At 41.1% G+C, this 16,829-nt stretch overlaps 1 protein-coding gene across 2 annotated transcripts; it reads left to right on the top strand.

Moving 5' to 3' along the window:
• The first annotated feature begins 2,177 nt into the window (after window positions 1-2,177).
• Window positions 2,178-14,808, top strand: LOC139388007 (paired box protein Pax-8-like). Of its 2 annotated transcripts, XM_071134489.1 has the most exons (13): window positions 2,178-2,330; window positions 2,809-2,974; window positions 6,574-6,702; window positions 7,647-7,812; window positions 8,055-8,252; window positions 8,512-8,588; window positions 8,966-9,091; window positions 9,306-9,472; window positions 10,156-10,276; window positions 10,852-11,088; window positions 11,360-11,461; window positions 12,757-12,843; window positions 13,755-14,808. In XM_071134489.1, the coding sequence occupies exons 3-13, from the start codon at window positions 6,633-6,635 to the stop codon at window positions 13,823-13,825; spliced, it is 1,422 nt and encodes a 473-aa protein (XP_070990590.1). In that variant the 5' UTR covers window positions 2,178-2,330; window positions 2,809-2,974; window positions 6,574-6,632; the 3' UTR covers window positions 13,826-14,808. The 2 variants fall into 2 exon arrangements, with proteins under 2 accessions (XP_070990590.1, XP_070990591.1); XM_071134490.1 differs by lacking the exon at window positions 10,852-11,088.
• Window positions 14,809-16,829: the final 2,021 nt, after the last annotated feature.

Raw genomic sequence — 16,829 nt, 5'->3', positions numbered from 1 at the left:
ACCTCCCTCCCCAGGCAATTGCCCCTCGCTCTCGCTCTCTCTTTGCACTTCACAGAGGAATTCTCTGCTCCCATCTAATGTTATGATTCACTTTAGTCCCTCGACAGTTTTATTTATTTCAAAACATTCGCCCTTTTGTCCCGGAGCGAACCTGGTGTAATGGTATTTACATTGCACGGCGGGCCGGGGAAGATTGAGAATGAGCTCACCAATTGTAGCCTAACGAGATAAGGATTTGCGATGCACTGACCAATGATGTTAAATTGTTTGGGGCGCACAAGGGTCCCCTTCTATCTACTTCACATATATGTCGTAATCTCGCAACTAACAGGCCATACAACGTTTCTAGATTGTTTTTAAGGACCTACACTTAAATTGCCCCGACTATATGTTCTGTTTCCAATCACCAATTTCCATGGCAAAAGGTTGCACTTTTGCATAATCAATTTTGCTATGTCTTCAACTGGCAAAACTGTAAAACAACCGTAAATTGGTGCCACGAGCCATATGGTTAGATAGACTATAATTTCTACTGGGCAGACGACACTGTGGCCATGTTAGGCAACATGGGGTCATAAACGAGAGTCATTATGGGTGTTATGTTTGTTTTCCAAGCTCGTGAGAACAACTAAACACTGTTGGAACTCAGAGGGACACCGACACCCTGTTGCGAAGAACCACCCGCATATTTCACGGAGCCCATTCACTTGATTAAGTGGTGAATGTGTAAAATAAGCTAAGGCATTCAATACGCACAATCAGAACGCCTTGGCACTATGATAACCAGCAGCTGAAAATGCGTGGGATGTGATGTTTGGAAGTGATGTTCAGACTTGATGTCCACTCATTTGGATAGGCAGTGTCTACTGTCTACTGTCTCTGTGTTGAACTGGTTTGACCTTAAAGAACTCGCTTCAGACTTACTTATTATGTAAGTAAGAGACAGTCTACCATTAGTTAGTAATCTAGTATGGGTATTTACAGCGCTACTTGGCGGAGAGGTGAAGAGGATCGTAGAAAAGCTTAGAGGGATAGAACACAATCCACGTAACACTGTCTAACCTACAACTGCACAAACCACCACAGAAAGCAATCTAAGGGCGGGTGGGTGAAAGGTAATACAATAATGTAATCCCACATCAACATATAAGACTGAGTAGTTGTTTTTTGACTGAATTTGGTGATGATGTTGAAAATGATGTATATAAGATTTACCTCTGCATCTTTGTTTAGTAACAGAATAAAAAACAGCCATAATGTGGTGGTGGTAAAAAAAAAATATATATATTAATAATAATATGTAAATATAAATTCATTCCAACAATAAAGACAAGCAATCTGAAAGAAGTTTCTAATAAACATGTTGGCTATTAATTTGCAAAAAGTAATGCATGTAATCAATATTGTGGGCAAACATGGCCTATGTCATCCATATTTAATTAGTTGAACGCTGTGTAAAAAGTAGCAAATACTAGTAACCGCTTATTCAACCTTTAATGTGATTTTAATTTAAGTCCTCTGACACGAAATAATAGGCTGTCCTATATCATTCAAGTATGACTGTAAGCAGATAATATCTGATGTGCTTATTCAGGGTACAACACAAAACTAAACTTTATGATTTAAACGTAACATCTACAACGTGTAGGCTATCGGCTTCACCCATGTCCCTGACATGCTATAGTCCTATATTACTCATTTTATCGCTCAAATAAGGGGACATATACCTGTCATGTGATAGCAGACATTGTGACAGATCACAACAAATCAAGTTCCAAATTGTGTGTGAAAACAGTGTACTCCAAATTAACCGGAATTCACAGACCCCCGGAAATCGTGTCACATCTTGTACACAATCTAATCAAAGCGAAGCTGTCGCTGGGGGTGAATGAAAACAAACCGGCTCCTTGACAAGTGTTTCCGTAAACGTTACTGTTTCTCTAAGACAGTGTGTTGTATTGGGTGGAATGCCACTCAAAACACAAAATCAGTCATCCATGTGCTTTTGGGAAAGGTGACACCCTCTTTTCAAATAGCCACACCTCACCCTTAGTTCTACTGCACTCCCCTCGACTCCATCATCCAATGGCCGCGGCGCACCATCGCCACTGCGCGCCTCGGAGAGCGTCTGTTGGATAAAACCTTGCACAGTATTGGTAGCAGGTCGTGAACAGCTACACCACCTCTGCCTGTTGAGAGAGTATCATACCAGACGCTTTATCAAAGATTGACTTGGATCTCCCCGGCCGAGGTTACATTTTCTCCGGTGTGGTCTAGCATTGGATAATAATAAGGATATCTGCCCGGACCTTTTTTTCTGCAAGGCGAAGGTAATTATTTGCATCAATGAGGTGTTTTTGATCGTAAAAAACGGCTAGTCATGGGTACATCACTGTGTTAGCAAATGTGAATGGTTGTTAACATCTTTAACAAATGGTTGTAAATGTGTAAAAACTTAACAATGAGTAATGTATTGGCTGATCGTTTAGTTAGAGTATCGAGTCCGGTTACATTCACTAAGTAGTGTGAGAGAGTAGTCCCTATAGAGATCCTATTATTCCTAATTGGTAGTCCCAACAAAGATCCAAAGCCTAGCCTACGATAAGCAGTGAAACGTGTTTTTTGTTTTGGCTTATTATATAAGCCTATATATTTCTTTAAATAAGAGCGGCGACGGGGACTTAAGACTCAAATTGAAACTGCAACGCGGGCGCTAATATATTTTAATACTATGCCACACTATGGCATAACCTTACTTAACAGTATTCATAAGAACCCCATATTAACTATTACAATGTCCTCTTGCAGCAAAGAGTGCACTCAGGAACACATTCATTCCAAGCGAGGCCCCACATGGACTAAAAACATCTAATTAACTGGGAGAGAGAGAGAGAGAGAGCGTGGACCCTCTTGCATTTGTCAAGGACACCCAACGACAAAGACCTCAGAGATATGTCCAACACCACCGGACGAGGTAAAACACAAGATCTGAGACTCCTTTCCCTCGTATTGCTATAGTATTTTGGCCGCTAAAGAGAAGATAATCACATGCATTTAGTAGCTATTACTCAAATATAGGATAAATAAACAGATACTTTGTTAAAATGTTCCTTAGAAAAAGCTGAACTCATTCATCAATATGAAATATTTAATTGTCAAAGCAAGCAAAAAATGCAGTACAGGCATGACAAAAAATATTTCAGAGACCTTGACAGAAATCAGCCGTTAATAGTTTATGCTCAGGCGTTGACAACGGAATAAATTCATAATCCCTGTAATTATTTTCTATCCAAGTTTCGTTAAGAATACCTAACATTATTCACCGGGATTTCTAATGGCATGAAAACGAAAAGCTTTTTAAGTAATTGAGTGATTATGCTGATAATAAGCTGTAAACTGTACGGGTGCTTTTATTTCATTCTCTAATACTTTGACATTATTCATACTGAATAAGGACGTTATTAACAGAAACAGGCTATGTTTTGTTGTAATATCTGTATACCCACGAATTCTGAATACATTAGCATAGTTGAGTAGTCCATGGCTGGTCATACAGTTTATAAAGTTTATACAGCAATGTTTCTCTTATCAGAGCAGAGATCGGCTAGGAAGGCCAATAACCTTAGTCAATAAAAACCGAATGATCAATAATTGAATAACTTCATGTGCACATGTCTTTATACACTGTTATTACATTTATTTTCCTTCATTTTAGGGTGATCTTTGTAAAAGTTATGACAGAATGTCAATTAATGAATGTAACATTTAAAAAATCGAACTATCAATGATCAGGCCAACAACTCTGAAAGTTGAGCCTGGTGTTATAAATCCAGCGTGTATTTACTAAACAAAAATAACAGATTTTCCTTCTCTCGTGGAGGGTTTGTCAAGTTAATTGGACGTTAGTTTAGCTGACAGATATAGATTTGGGCCAATCCGTGGTCATTGTCACTTCAATTGTGCCAATGATGGAACGGTGGGGAGCTGAATGGTATGGCTTGTTTACGTTTCACCCGGTCTACCCCGCGGTATAAATTATGACACCCTCTTGTCGCCTCAAATGCGCCATCTTCTTTCATGTTCTCATAGCACCCGCTGTCAGGGGTTACAATAACCGTTCAGAAGTTACAGTGCAGCATTGCACCTCAGAGGTTATTGAGGTTATTGGGTGCCGTTTGGCTCAGTTGGTAGAGGATTGCGCTTGCAACGCCAGGGTTGTGGGTTCAGTAAGGGAAAAGTACGAAAATGTATGCACTCACAAAAAGTCACTCTGGATAAGAGCGTCTGCTAAATTACCAACATTTAAATGTTATGGGTCTATTAAAATTACGTGACAATATTGTTTAAAATTGTTAGGAGTAGCCTATAGGATAGTCAACCAATGGTGTCAAACATAGGCAATCGATCTCTAGTGGCTTATTAAAACTGCTTATTTTGAATTTAGACTAAATAATAGGTTGTGCTAATCGTGGTCAGTGGCCACACGTTCATTCTATAACCTAATGGCAAGTTAGTGGAATAAAACTAAATATATAAAGAGTGGGCTATCATATAGGGACTAAAGTGCAGTGTAACAGAAATGCTGAATTATTGAAGTTCATGTCAAACTAAAATGGAAAGTGAGAGGTTCTGCAATAGTTTGTGTGGGGTGGGCTATATTATATTTAATATAAGGGTATAAGTTACACACACACACACACACACACACACACACACACACACACACACACACACACACACACACACACACACACACACACACACACACACACACACACACAATAGGTGAACAAAACCAGTTTTTTCAGGTATGGTAGATATTTCCTCTGGCATTTTGACGGCTCCTTATGCTACATTGTAGATTGTGTTCTCAATCCAAATGTGTACATACTCATCCAAAAGGCTAGGCCTTTAGACCTAGTTCCCGCATCATTTGAAGTCTAGAATCAATAAAATCATATATTTTACAGTGGATTATAAATTCGAATCCATTTTGAGGAGGAAAACCATGCAAGGGGATTCATTATTTTAAGGGAAACAACCTAAAGAATGAATGGCATCATTACAAATTACGCGAAATGGAGACAATATAGGCTATTAATTGTGCAATTAGGATAAATCGTCTTTATGAGGGATTTGTGTGTGTGTGTGCGTGCGTGCGTATGTGTGTGCGTGTGTATGTATGTGTTTGTGTGACAGAAGAGCGAGACAGAGTGCGCGCGTGTGTGTATATGCGTGTGTGTTTATTCCCTTGGGGTTGCTCAGCTTTAATATCCTGCAGGTTGGTGAAGCTTGGCGGGGAGATTTTTACACACTCCGCTAGCACGGCTAATGGTGCTCCTGCTCCCCACCCAGCCTCGTCCGGCCTCCGTTTGATGTGGAAATAAAAGCTGGGAAAGGGCTGAGAAAAGAGCAAGGCGAGGAAGAAAGCTGCTGAATGGGTTAAATTAAAAGCAATGGGATTCTTACAAAGTCACTGATGCAGTCTATAGAAAGACAGAGAAGCTGCTGACAACTTTCAAAATGACATGGCAAACCCTTTCCCCCAGCGTCATTTCCAAGTCCTCTTAAAGGAGAAGTCGATTTTTGATTTTGTAAATTAAAATGGTCAACTATAACTATAACATGCATTACCTGGTGTAGTCTAGGCCTATGGTAGGCTATTCATTTAAGCATCGACACAAGGGAATACATTTTATTCTACAAACGAATATGCATGCGCATTATCTCGAGCATATTGGTGAACCACAATAATTGTATAGGCCTATATGGGAAATGTTTATAGGAATCACTATTACATTAATCCCTATAGTTCAAATTCAGACGATGGACACGTTCTGCCATAGACTACATCACTCTCAATGTAATATTTTCTGTTTATAATAACCGCATTATACCAACTGACTACTGACAGCCCATCGATGTGTTTAGACGATAAGAAATGTAGTGAGTATGCTTGCACGCAAATAGGCTATCAATAACTTGATTTACACCACACAATTGCTATTTGACCTAATATAGCTATTGGAAATGGTCAACATGCTCACGATGTAGGCTACATTTTTCTAATGTAAAAAACGAATTATTGCCATTTATTTTGCGTAATTGTAAATGTGATAAACATGCCTGTCAGAGAGGTGGTTTCACATTGAACTTGATGCTATAACCTATAGAAACCCATTATCCTCGCAGATATACTTTTTTTTAACGAATAATTGACCAAATCGTGAAAAAATAAACTCCAAAACATAACATGATGATAAATAATTGACTTTGTCATTTAGGCTATAGAATTGTAGCTTAGACAGTATCACTTCAGGGCATTTTGAAATCGAAATGATGGCAATATCGTATCATTGTGCATGTGAGCTGTTTTTCCATGCCGCTTGCCAGAATGGGCCTAAATTATGCATGGCCTATGGGCCCCAAACTCCTTACATAAAAAATGTAAAACGCGTAAAATTCTCCGCTTTATAACGTTTAATGTGAAATTCATTTATATCAAAGTTAGGATAAACTTACTTCCTCTGCGAGAAATGACTACCTTCTCTCGCTGCCTTGTGTGTCCCATAGGAAACCCAAACCCGGAGAGAGGAATCTAGAGGTCAGAACCAGGATTGAGAACATCTAGAATGTGGAAGACTTACACAGAGCTGTCTAGACCAGAGGCTGTCAAATTTCTAGCTAGATCCGACTTAATTGGTCAGTTACCCTCTTTTACCACTCTTTTAAAACAACACTGAATTATGCATGATAAATTGACAAAATATATTCTGACATTTGCATCATTCACATCTCTGTCATCATTTTTATATAGCCCTTTTAAGATCTGTACCCGGGTTAGTTTGATAGCTAGGGGCTCTATTCAATCTGTATCGCTGAAGCGTTACAGATTGCGCTTTAGAAATGTAAAGGCAATTTCCCGATTGAGCCAACATAGCCTGTACAGCGTTTACCGTGAATACAGTCTCCGCTAATGCGGGAACATTTCATCTACATTTCAATCACTCTGTAATGCTGAACTTCAGCAAGATAGATTGTGTAGAGCCCTATGCTACTGTAACTTATAGTTTAGTGAATCTTTTTTTTGTCCAACATTCATATCAATTACCTGTAAACTTGGACACACCAAACATGCCTGTCTCCTCAACATAAAAAAAAAAACAGAATATGAAAAAATTTCAAACAATACAGTGAAACAAATTCCAGGAAATATATGCTCATTGTTATGTTCATGACCTGCACAATTTTGTGTGCTGAATTGTCCCACCAGGTTCAATAACGTCTTCTCTTGGAAACCCAAAGGACCCACCTTTTATCCAGTTTTTTTTATTGCATTCTGAAAATGATATTGCCAGTAGATGCCTAAATAATATGTGATTTATTTGATCAATTCATCTATTTTGTTCTACATGTCTGTAGTATGTCATTGTCGTATCAAGGTAAGAACATTAGGTGCCATGTAAGCCCTGTCACAGACCAAACAAATAGCTTGAAGTAGAACCAGCCCAGACCCAATATCAGTGTGCCCTCCCTGTATGTGTATCCTCTGTGTGAGGTAGTGCTGTGTGTGGGTGGTAGCGTGGGTGGCAGTGAGCTCAGGTTCCATGACATTTCTAAGTGTTTCATCCCCCCTCCTCCCCCAGGTCATGGGGGTCTTAACCAACTAGGCGGAATGTTTGTGAACGGCCGTCCGCTCCCGGAGGTGATCCGGCAGCGCATCGTGGACATGGCCCACCAGGGCGTGCGTCCCTGTGACATCTCCCGCCAGCTCCGTGTCAGCCACGGCTGTGTCAGCAAGATCCTGGGACGGTGAGCACCTCATAGCACCTTTACACCCTTTACACAACAGGGTGATACTGTTAGCAGCCCTCTATTGTGTTCTCAAGACACCTAAACCATGAACCACGGTCTCCCATTGTGAAAAGTGTCTGGGTTCACTACACAGTACATCATTGGTCATGTAAACACCTATTTTTGTTCAATCCAAATGATGACCACCCACATTCACTATATTGCTCTCTGACTGAACAAACCTCTCTCTCCTTTTCCAGCTACTATGAGACTGGCAGCATCAAGCCAGGAGTGATTGGGGGCTCCAAGCCCAAGGTGGCCACTCCTAAAGTGGTTGATAAAATAGCAGATTACAAGCGTCAGAACCCCACAATGTTTGCCTGGGAGATCAGAGACAGGCTCCTGGCAGAGGGGGTGTGTGACAGCGACACCGTGCCCAGTGTTAGCTCCATCAACAGGTACTGACTAACCTCTACATTATGCTATGTGTAAACCAATAAATATCACTAAGTGGGCCTTTAAAATAAGAACTGTGATCTCTTAAATAGTGTTAAACAAGTGTATAGAAATTAAATCAGCAGAACAATCGCAGATGTAAGTATGTGGTGCAATAAATTTTACACTGTTGTCCAATAAACACATTTCACTGCACCTATCTGGTATGTGACAATAAAACGTTGATTTAATATTATTTATAATCTCTGCTCTTTATTCCAGAATAATCCGAACCAAGGTGCAGCTGCCTTTCAACCTGCCTCTGGATGGTAAAGGCCTAAGCCCAGGACACACACTCAGTGAGTCTCTACACACACACACGCACATGCACACACATGCACACACAAACACACACACACACACACACACACACACACACACACACACACACACACACACACACACACACACACACACACACACACACACACACACACACACACACACACACACACACACACACACACACACACACACACCCTAGTCATTAACAAAGCACTATCACCCCCCCACTCCAAGCACCAACACACGCCTTCACTAAGGCCTAGCATTAAGATCTGATCATATAGTATTTAGCCTAAAGAAACTCCATGCTTAATGGTTCGTAAGATTAAGCGCTAATGGTCAACGATAATATTGCAGTAATAATAGTCAGTTTTCCCTTTCTTTCTGTCAGTCCCCAGTTCAGCTGTCACTCCCCCAGAGTCGCCCCAGTCCGACTCCCTGGGCTCCACCTACTCCATCAGTGGCCTGCTGGGAATACCACAGCCCAGCCAAGAGGGCAAGAGGAGCCATGATGACAGTAAATACCCACAAATTCTTGTGCAATCCCAAATCCTGATGTTCTATACTCCTCTCACATTTTATAATATTTTTTTATGCAATTCAGTAAGATTCACTCTGACAATTTATTCTACCATAATTTATGTACAAACTCAAATAGATTCAATAACTTCTCAATATAACCCTACCCTCTCTCTCTCTCTCTCTCTCTCTCTTTCTCTCACCTCTCTCAGGTGACCAGGAGAGCTGTAGACACAGTGTGGACTCTCAGGGCAGCGCAGGCGTTCCTAGGAAGCAGCTGAGACCGGAGCACTTCCCCCCGCAGCACCTGGACTGTGGCTTTGACCGCCACCACTATCCACCAGACTTCAGCTCTGCAGCAGCCAGCAAGACCGAGCAGGTACGGTGACCTACATGTCACATTGGCACTGAGAGGTGGAGTCTGCTTAACGCCACTGGCATGGGAAACATATGTTTACATTGCCAAAGCAAATGAAATAGATAATAAACAAAAGCTAAATAAACAATAACAAATTAACAGTAAACATTACACTTACAAAAGTTCCAAAATAATAAACACATATCAAATGTCATATTATGTATATATACAGTGTTGTAATGATGTGCAAATAGTTAAAATACAAAAGGGAAAATAAATTAACATAAGTATAGGTTGTATTCTCAATGGTGTTTGTTCTTCACTGGTTGCCCTCTTCTTGTGGCAACAGGTCACAAATATTTCTGCTGTGATGGCACACTGTGGTATTTCACCCAGTAGATATGGGAGTTTATCAAAAAATTGTGTAATCTGAGGAAAATACGTGTCTCTAATATGGTCATATATTTGACAGAAGGTTAGGAAGTGCAGCTCAGTTTCCACCTCATTTTGTGGGCAGCGTGCACATTGCCTGTCTGCTTATGAGAGCCAGGTCTGCCTTCGGCAGCCTTTCTCGATAGCAAGGCTATGCTCACTGAGTCTGTACATAGTCAAAGATTTCCTTATTTATTTGAATTCCCCCCTCTATTTTTCACACACAACACACGCTCACGTACAAATGGTTAATCCGCTTTTATTCTCCACAGACTGTGTACCCTCTCTCGCTCATCAATGGCAGTCTAGAAGACGGGAAGACCAGCCTCTCAACATCGAGTGCTGCTATTGGTCGGAATCTGGCAGCGCACCAGGGTTACACTGTGGTGACAGGTAAGACTCTAACGATGGATGGTGCCCTCTCACCCCGCACAAAGATCAGCGCTCAAAGATGAAGCAGAAGGAAAACTGAACACGCTGGCACATGGAAACATTAGCATATCTCAACACCCAATTCACAAAGGCAGTTATTTTAAATATCATAATGCATTCATAATCTGTGAATGTAATAGCAGTCTGTTTAGGCGTGTATACTCCGGACTGTAGCAACTGCGGTTGTCATCAATCTGATAATAGATCTTGTTTCCGACCGAGCTATCATAGCAGTTGATGTTTATCTCTGCAGTGCAGCCACATGTTAGTTTGCCGTGCCTGCTGATGCGTTGTACAATTAATTTGGCCTATTATCACGAGCTGCCCAAAGCACCCTTTCAAGTTTAATTTAAAACAGACGTACAATATGTGCTGTATGTCTAATGCAGTACCCATTCACTCGTCATTTGTTTCAAGAATTAATTTCAGCTTCCTGGCTATTTCTGCAGTGTATTTGTTAATCCATTCATTCATATTAGTTAATTCCATTTTATTTCATTTTCTCACCCATCCACCCACTGGCCATGTCACCTCAGACCCCCTACAGCCCCTCACACTTTGTCTGAAACAGGAAATGTCCCCGGAGGTGACCAGCACAAGCCCCTCCCTAAATGCGGTGGCCAACTCTGCCTTCCTAGAGCTGCAGTCATTGCAGGCCCCTGTCACTGTCAGTAGCAGCTGCAGCAGCTCCAACCATTTCCCTCATGCGTTCAACTCATTCTCCCATCATGCACCAGTGTACGGCCATTTCAGCAGCCAGTCTCTCATAGCAGGTAATGAAGCATTCGTCTCACCCATTGCCACGCCCTGTAGGGGGTCCATGCAGACAGTATAGACTACACTCGCTTATCATGTCACCTGCCACGACACACCAAACCCCATGTGCAGTACTGTACTGGAACGTCAATTGCTGTAGATGATGGTGAGCACCACTGACAGTGCCAGAATTGATTTGTTTTTCATGTGTATATCCAGCTGCTGCACTACTACAGTATGTGTACATCCTCATGCTGACAGTGTGTGGTCTGTCCTCCTCTGTTTCAGGGCGGGATATGGTGAGCTCCACTCTCCCTGGCTACCCTCCTCACATCCCCTCCAGTGGCCAGACAGGCTACTCATCCTCGGCCATCACTGGCATGGTAGCAGGTAAGACTCCCGTCCCTTGACACACACAGGCTATGAGACAGGCCATGGCATCCTAAAATGGGATTTCTGAGAAAGAGATGAATGATGTCTCTACTTTCAGTTCAGCTTATTTAAATGCAGTTCATAGTTTTATTTTTAGCCAAACCTGATCCTATCTGGGTTTTCCCTTAGGGAATGCTGAAACTGCATACGCTATTAGGACAAAGCACCACTGAGAAGGATTTAGACAAAAAAAAACATTTTTTTTTTTAGGACAAGGCAGTGAGCAAAACCAACGCTAAAAAAGCAAGGATGGGCGTGAGACAGGGAGAGCGAAATGCTGGGAGGGAGGATTGGAGATTAACAGGAAGGCATGCTGGTTAATGAGTAGCCTGCTCGGCTGGTGAACTGCATGGCGGTGCAGCCAGGGCCCAGGGGGTACAAGAGAACAGGCTGGGGGTTCCGCCCTGCTGCCCGCACCCCCACGCCGCCCCTCTGACCACACATCACCATGGGAACCAGGGGCCCCACCAGAGGGGGGGAGAGGGTGGGGGGCCACAGGGTGGCAGAGTGGGCCTGGGCGAGAGAGAGAGAGAGCAGAGGAGGAGGGTCTTTGTGGTGTGTGTGTGTGTGTGTGTGTGTGTGTGTGTGTGTGTGTGTGTGCCTTTTTATTTGAAGTCTGCCCTTCGAAGCGCGAAATGAGAGGGTCTGATTTATTATTTTTCTGGTGGGCTCGCTGTGAGGAAGCGTTCATACACAATTACTCACAGAAAGGGGGGGGGTCTGGGGGGGGCAGGGGTATTCAATCCAGCCAACATAATTACCAATTAGATATTGGAATGTTAAAAAAAGAAGAGGAGAAAATAGAGGAGACAGAGAATGGCTGAAAGGCTGAAGCAGGAAGTGAGGGATAGAGAGGAGAGGAGGGCATTTTGGACGGACGGAGAGGGGAGGGGTAAACGCTAAAGAGAGGAAGCGGAGACTAGCCACACGCACCAATGAGTCGAGGGATTTTACCCCCAGCCATCCACCTGGCCCATAGATTAATGGTTTACAAGATGCCCTAACCATTGGTGAATTATGAGCTAAGTCTTAGCAGATGCTGGCAAGAGGACAAACACCCTCAACTGAAGGCAAAAAAACAAACACTTTGAGGAATGCTGTGTCTCTATAAGACATTTTATGCCTGATATTGTCTGTGATGTATTTCTTTCTATACACGTACATCTGGGAATTTCTTACTGAATGATGTTTGTTACTATATGTCTCTTAGTGTACATCTGATGTACGTGCTGTTTTGTTCCATGTCCTTGCAGGTGCAGACTACTCTGGTCAGACCTACACTCACTCCCCCTACACCTCCTACAGTGAAGCATGGAGATTCACCAACTCCAGCATTCTCGGTGAGTCAGTCGGCACAGTGGTGTTCAATGGACACACCCTTCATAAGTATTAGAAGCATGTACTGTAGTCTGTGTTGTGTCAGTACTGGAACGATGAAAGATTCCACACAGGACCATACTGTTTATAAAGCTGATGTGTTATGATTGTGAACGTGACAAAAGTGACTGAATTGTTATAGATAAAAGTCCCAGCTTCCAATTATTATTATTATTTTTTAATGCAAACCATTCCTGTCAGGTCAAGTTTATACTTTGAACCTTATTCAATAGCTTTGAACCTAAAATACAATGAATTTGAACCTAGAGTATCAATGGGAAAACCTCAAATACAAATCCTCACGCCAACCAGGAAATATAGTGCAGTCAAACTTTTGGTTTCAGTCAGGTCACATGTATCAGGATCTCCCCTAGTCCCCATGGAAACTAGTTACCCAGTTACCAGGGGGTCTGCGCTATACCACTGCCGTCTCTTGGTGTGTACGGTAACTCTCTCTGAGCTTACCAGCCAATGAGAACTTGTGTTCTGTTGTGACTTTCTGGTCACAAGTCTGTGTGTCACCTTGAGCCAGCTGATTTCACCAATTATTAACGACACCGGGGAACATAGACAGTATTAATGCTTGTGTGTTCTGAATGCTTAATTCTATGCATAATGCAAAATATTCGGTGATATTTCTTCCATCAAGTAGCCCCATACTTTAACAGAGAGAAGGTGCAAAACAGGCAGCTTTATTCATGGGACAAACTATCCAAGCAAGGCAGATTTCCATCTGAACCATCTGCTATTGTCATGTGGTTGATGGGATTAAGAAAGCCTGCTCTGCGTTGCATTGTCCCTCCTAACACCATCAAAGCCAAGCTAAAAATCAAACCACAATGGTAAACTCCTTTATCTCTGTCGCCCCCTGCAGGTTCTCCCTATTACTATAGCTCGGCCTCCCGCACCGCTCCACCATCCACTGCAGCCTACGACCATCTCTAGCTCCCATGGACCAACCCTCATCAAGAGGACTGATAATGGGGACCAACAGGCAAATGCAGCAAGGGATAGGAAGCTATGAGGAGAATTGGACTGTCTCCCAATGATGGACAGGGGAGTAAAGACATCCGAGGGACATTGAATACTTTTAGTGGCAACACTGGACCAGCTATGCTTGACCCTGAACTCATGGACAATACCTTCTCGTGGCTAACTAATTCATTATTTATTTGTTTTTAATGACAGCCTCATCCAGGGTGACTTGACACGTTTACACATGACATTCTAAACACTCTAATACATTTGGGCAACTGATGTCTATGACTTTGTCAGTGGCAAAGGCCCTGAATCCTGCATTGTGTGTACGTCGCTCCAAAGCTGTTTCACCAAAGACTTTATTTGTAGCACATTTTGCAACACTCTGACATGCGACTTTGACTTCATGACATCATAGGATGTTTTGGTGGCACAGTACAGTAACAGCTTTTTTTGTGAAGCTACTCCTGTATTTGCATCAAGTTTACAATAGTTTTATACAATAATACACACGTCCCTTTCGCATTCCAGTGTCGTTTTTTTCAGGATCCTCTGTGTTGAATTCAAAATTCAGCCTCTTTGAGCTCACCACCCAACCAAACCTTCCAGATCTTAAATGTAGTGCAGTGCCAATTGTCTGAATGAGGCATACAGTCACACGGGGTATCATTCTCATAGCAAAATGTCCTCATGTCCTTGTCAAAAAATTTTTTTGTCATGAATTGAACTGTCTGGGTTACTCTTGTTTGGCAATATGTATATATTGTAAATGGCAAACTGCTCTTGAGAAAGAAATGCAATTTTATCAGAAGGATGATTTGGGGGCGAATATTGTGGGGATTAATGACTGAGTATCTGAAAAACAAAACAACTCTTTCATTGTTTTTTCTTTATGATAATTCGATTTTGTTGTCATGCTGATGTTTAGTATGAGAACTGTGACTAAACTGTTTTTTCTTTTCTTATACTGTTATTAATGTTATTGAAGATGTAAATATGGAATTTCTAAATAATTATTTTAATTAAATAAAGCATGACAAAGTGATTGTGCATTGCAGTCTCTTCCCCACATGTTTGCACATCTAATGAGTCATGAGAACATTTACATTAAAGTCCTATTAATATCCTTAGAATCAACTGACAAAAAAATAAGAAACCCGTTTCTATTAAAGCCTTTGCCGTTTGAGTGTTGTGGCATGTCGTATGTAGTGCATGAACAAACATAGGCCTACACAAAGCTCCCCACTACTTCCATCACAATAAGGAATGGACATCACAATGAGAGGATCGTTGTTTCGTCACAGTGTTGTTTCATGCTGCACAAAGCTCCTATTGTTCTAACAATCACAAAACTGGAATATTCTGTCACACATGCAGCTTAGAATTTCGCTATTGTAGCCCTGTATACCAACTCCCCATGCTGAAGCATTTATAATCGATTAGTAAATCGTTCATACATCATCTATTAATCATTACACCATTCATAAGATGTATAATAAATGTCCGTATAAACCATTTACTAATCATTAGTTAAGTATTTTTGCGTCGTCTAAAGTGTGGGCCATTTATACTTTATGAATGTTTTGAGTGACCAGTGTTATTTCTCCAAAAAAGATGGGTAGACATTCCAGCAGACAAGCAGACAATTCAGAGGATGTTTAAATATATTGAAAATGTTATTCCAAAACAGTCACATTATTGTAATAGTGTGATGTGTAACTTTAGACACACGTTATGCTGAGTAAAATAACGTTTCGTCTGAAAATGCTATCATCAGCGTTTCTTGGCAGGGACTTTTCTACCAAAACCAAGTTGCAGATTGCAGTCACTCCGTAATCCATAGAATGCTAATGAGTTAAGGAAATAAATATCTGAATACATCATATCGTTGAACTATCCCATTACGGTTAAAGAGTTAACACATTTATTAAGGCCCAGTAAAAGTGCTGCCAAACAATGCCATGTGTGAAAATGAGTCTGTGGTTAAAAGACTGAAGCACTGGAAGCACTTAAAGGTTATAACATTTCTACATGCACATCATAAATGTAAAATGTCTAACTCAATCACATATCAGTAGTTATGAAAGAATAAAAACTAGAGAAAAACTGGCGGTCTGGCCAGCTTTTGTGTGTAGGCTACATCTCTCTGTTTTATGATTAGATTGTGTTCATGAGGTTGACAACATTAGCAAAATAATCACATTACAACACCTCCTCACATCATTGAGACAGTTGTTTTACAATAGTTTTTGTGAATAACATTTTTCATATATTTCCTTAAAGGCCTAGTGCAGACAAAAACTAGATTGTCCTGTGTGTTATATATACTGTATTTCCACACTATGAGGTTAAAATAATACTGTGAAATTGTGAAAATTATGTTGTTTGAAATGACTGCCTGAAATTTCAGCCTGTTTTAGTGGGATGCCTGGTGATTAGTTAAAAGACCAACAAGAATGACAGTTCCAAACCTCTCTGCCAATAACAGCTAGTTTTTTCAGTTTTCCCCTCCCCACTCAGACCACTCCCAGACAGTCCTAGCAAAATTCTTGTTTGAGAAATTGACCTTTGCCAAGAGCTATTTTTGATCATTTTACATTTTAATTGAAAACAATCACAGTACTACAGTTAATTGTTACCCACAAATGATGCAGTGGACCTTTAAACATCCTGTGTTGTGTGCTTATTATGTTACCATTGATATGTTCTAGGCTATTTTACGAACTTAAGGAGCATCAGATACTGCTGGAATGTCTACCAACGGCCTTTCCCTCTTTTTGTCAGAAATTACACTCGTCACTCAAACATTTATCAAGCATTTATAAAGTATAAATAGCACACACTTTAGACACGGCCATGCAAAAATACTTAACTAATGATTAGTAAATGGTTTATAAGGACCTATATTAAATGCCTTAAGACCGGAGTAATGATTAATAGATGATGAATAAACCTTTTACTAATCCATTAT

This window comes from Oncorhynchus clarkii, chromosome 29 (genome assembly GCF_045791955.1).
Source record: "Oncorhynchus clarkii lewisi isolate Uvic-CL-2024 chromosome 29, UVic_Ocla_1.0, whole genome shotgun sequence".
NCBI lineage: Eukaryota > Metazoa > Chordata > Actinopteri > Salmoniformes > Salmonidae > Oncorhynchus > Oncorhynchus clarkii.
Note: the sequence above shows the minus strand (reverse complement) of the source record. Positions and strands in the feature narration are given on the sequence as shown.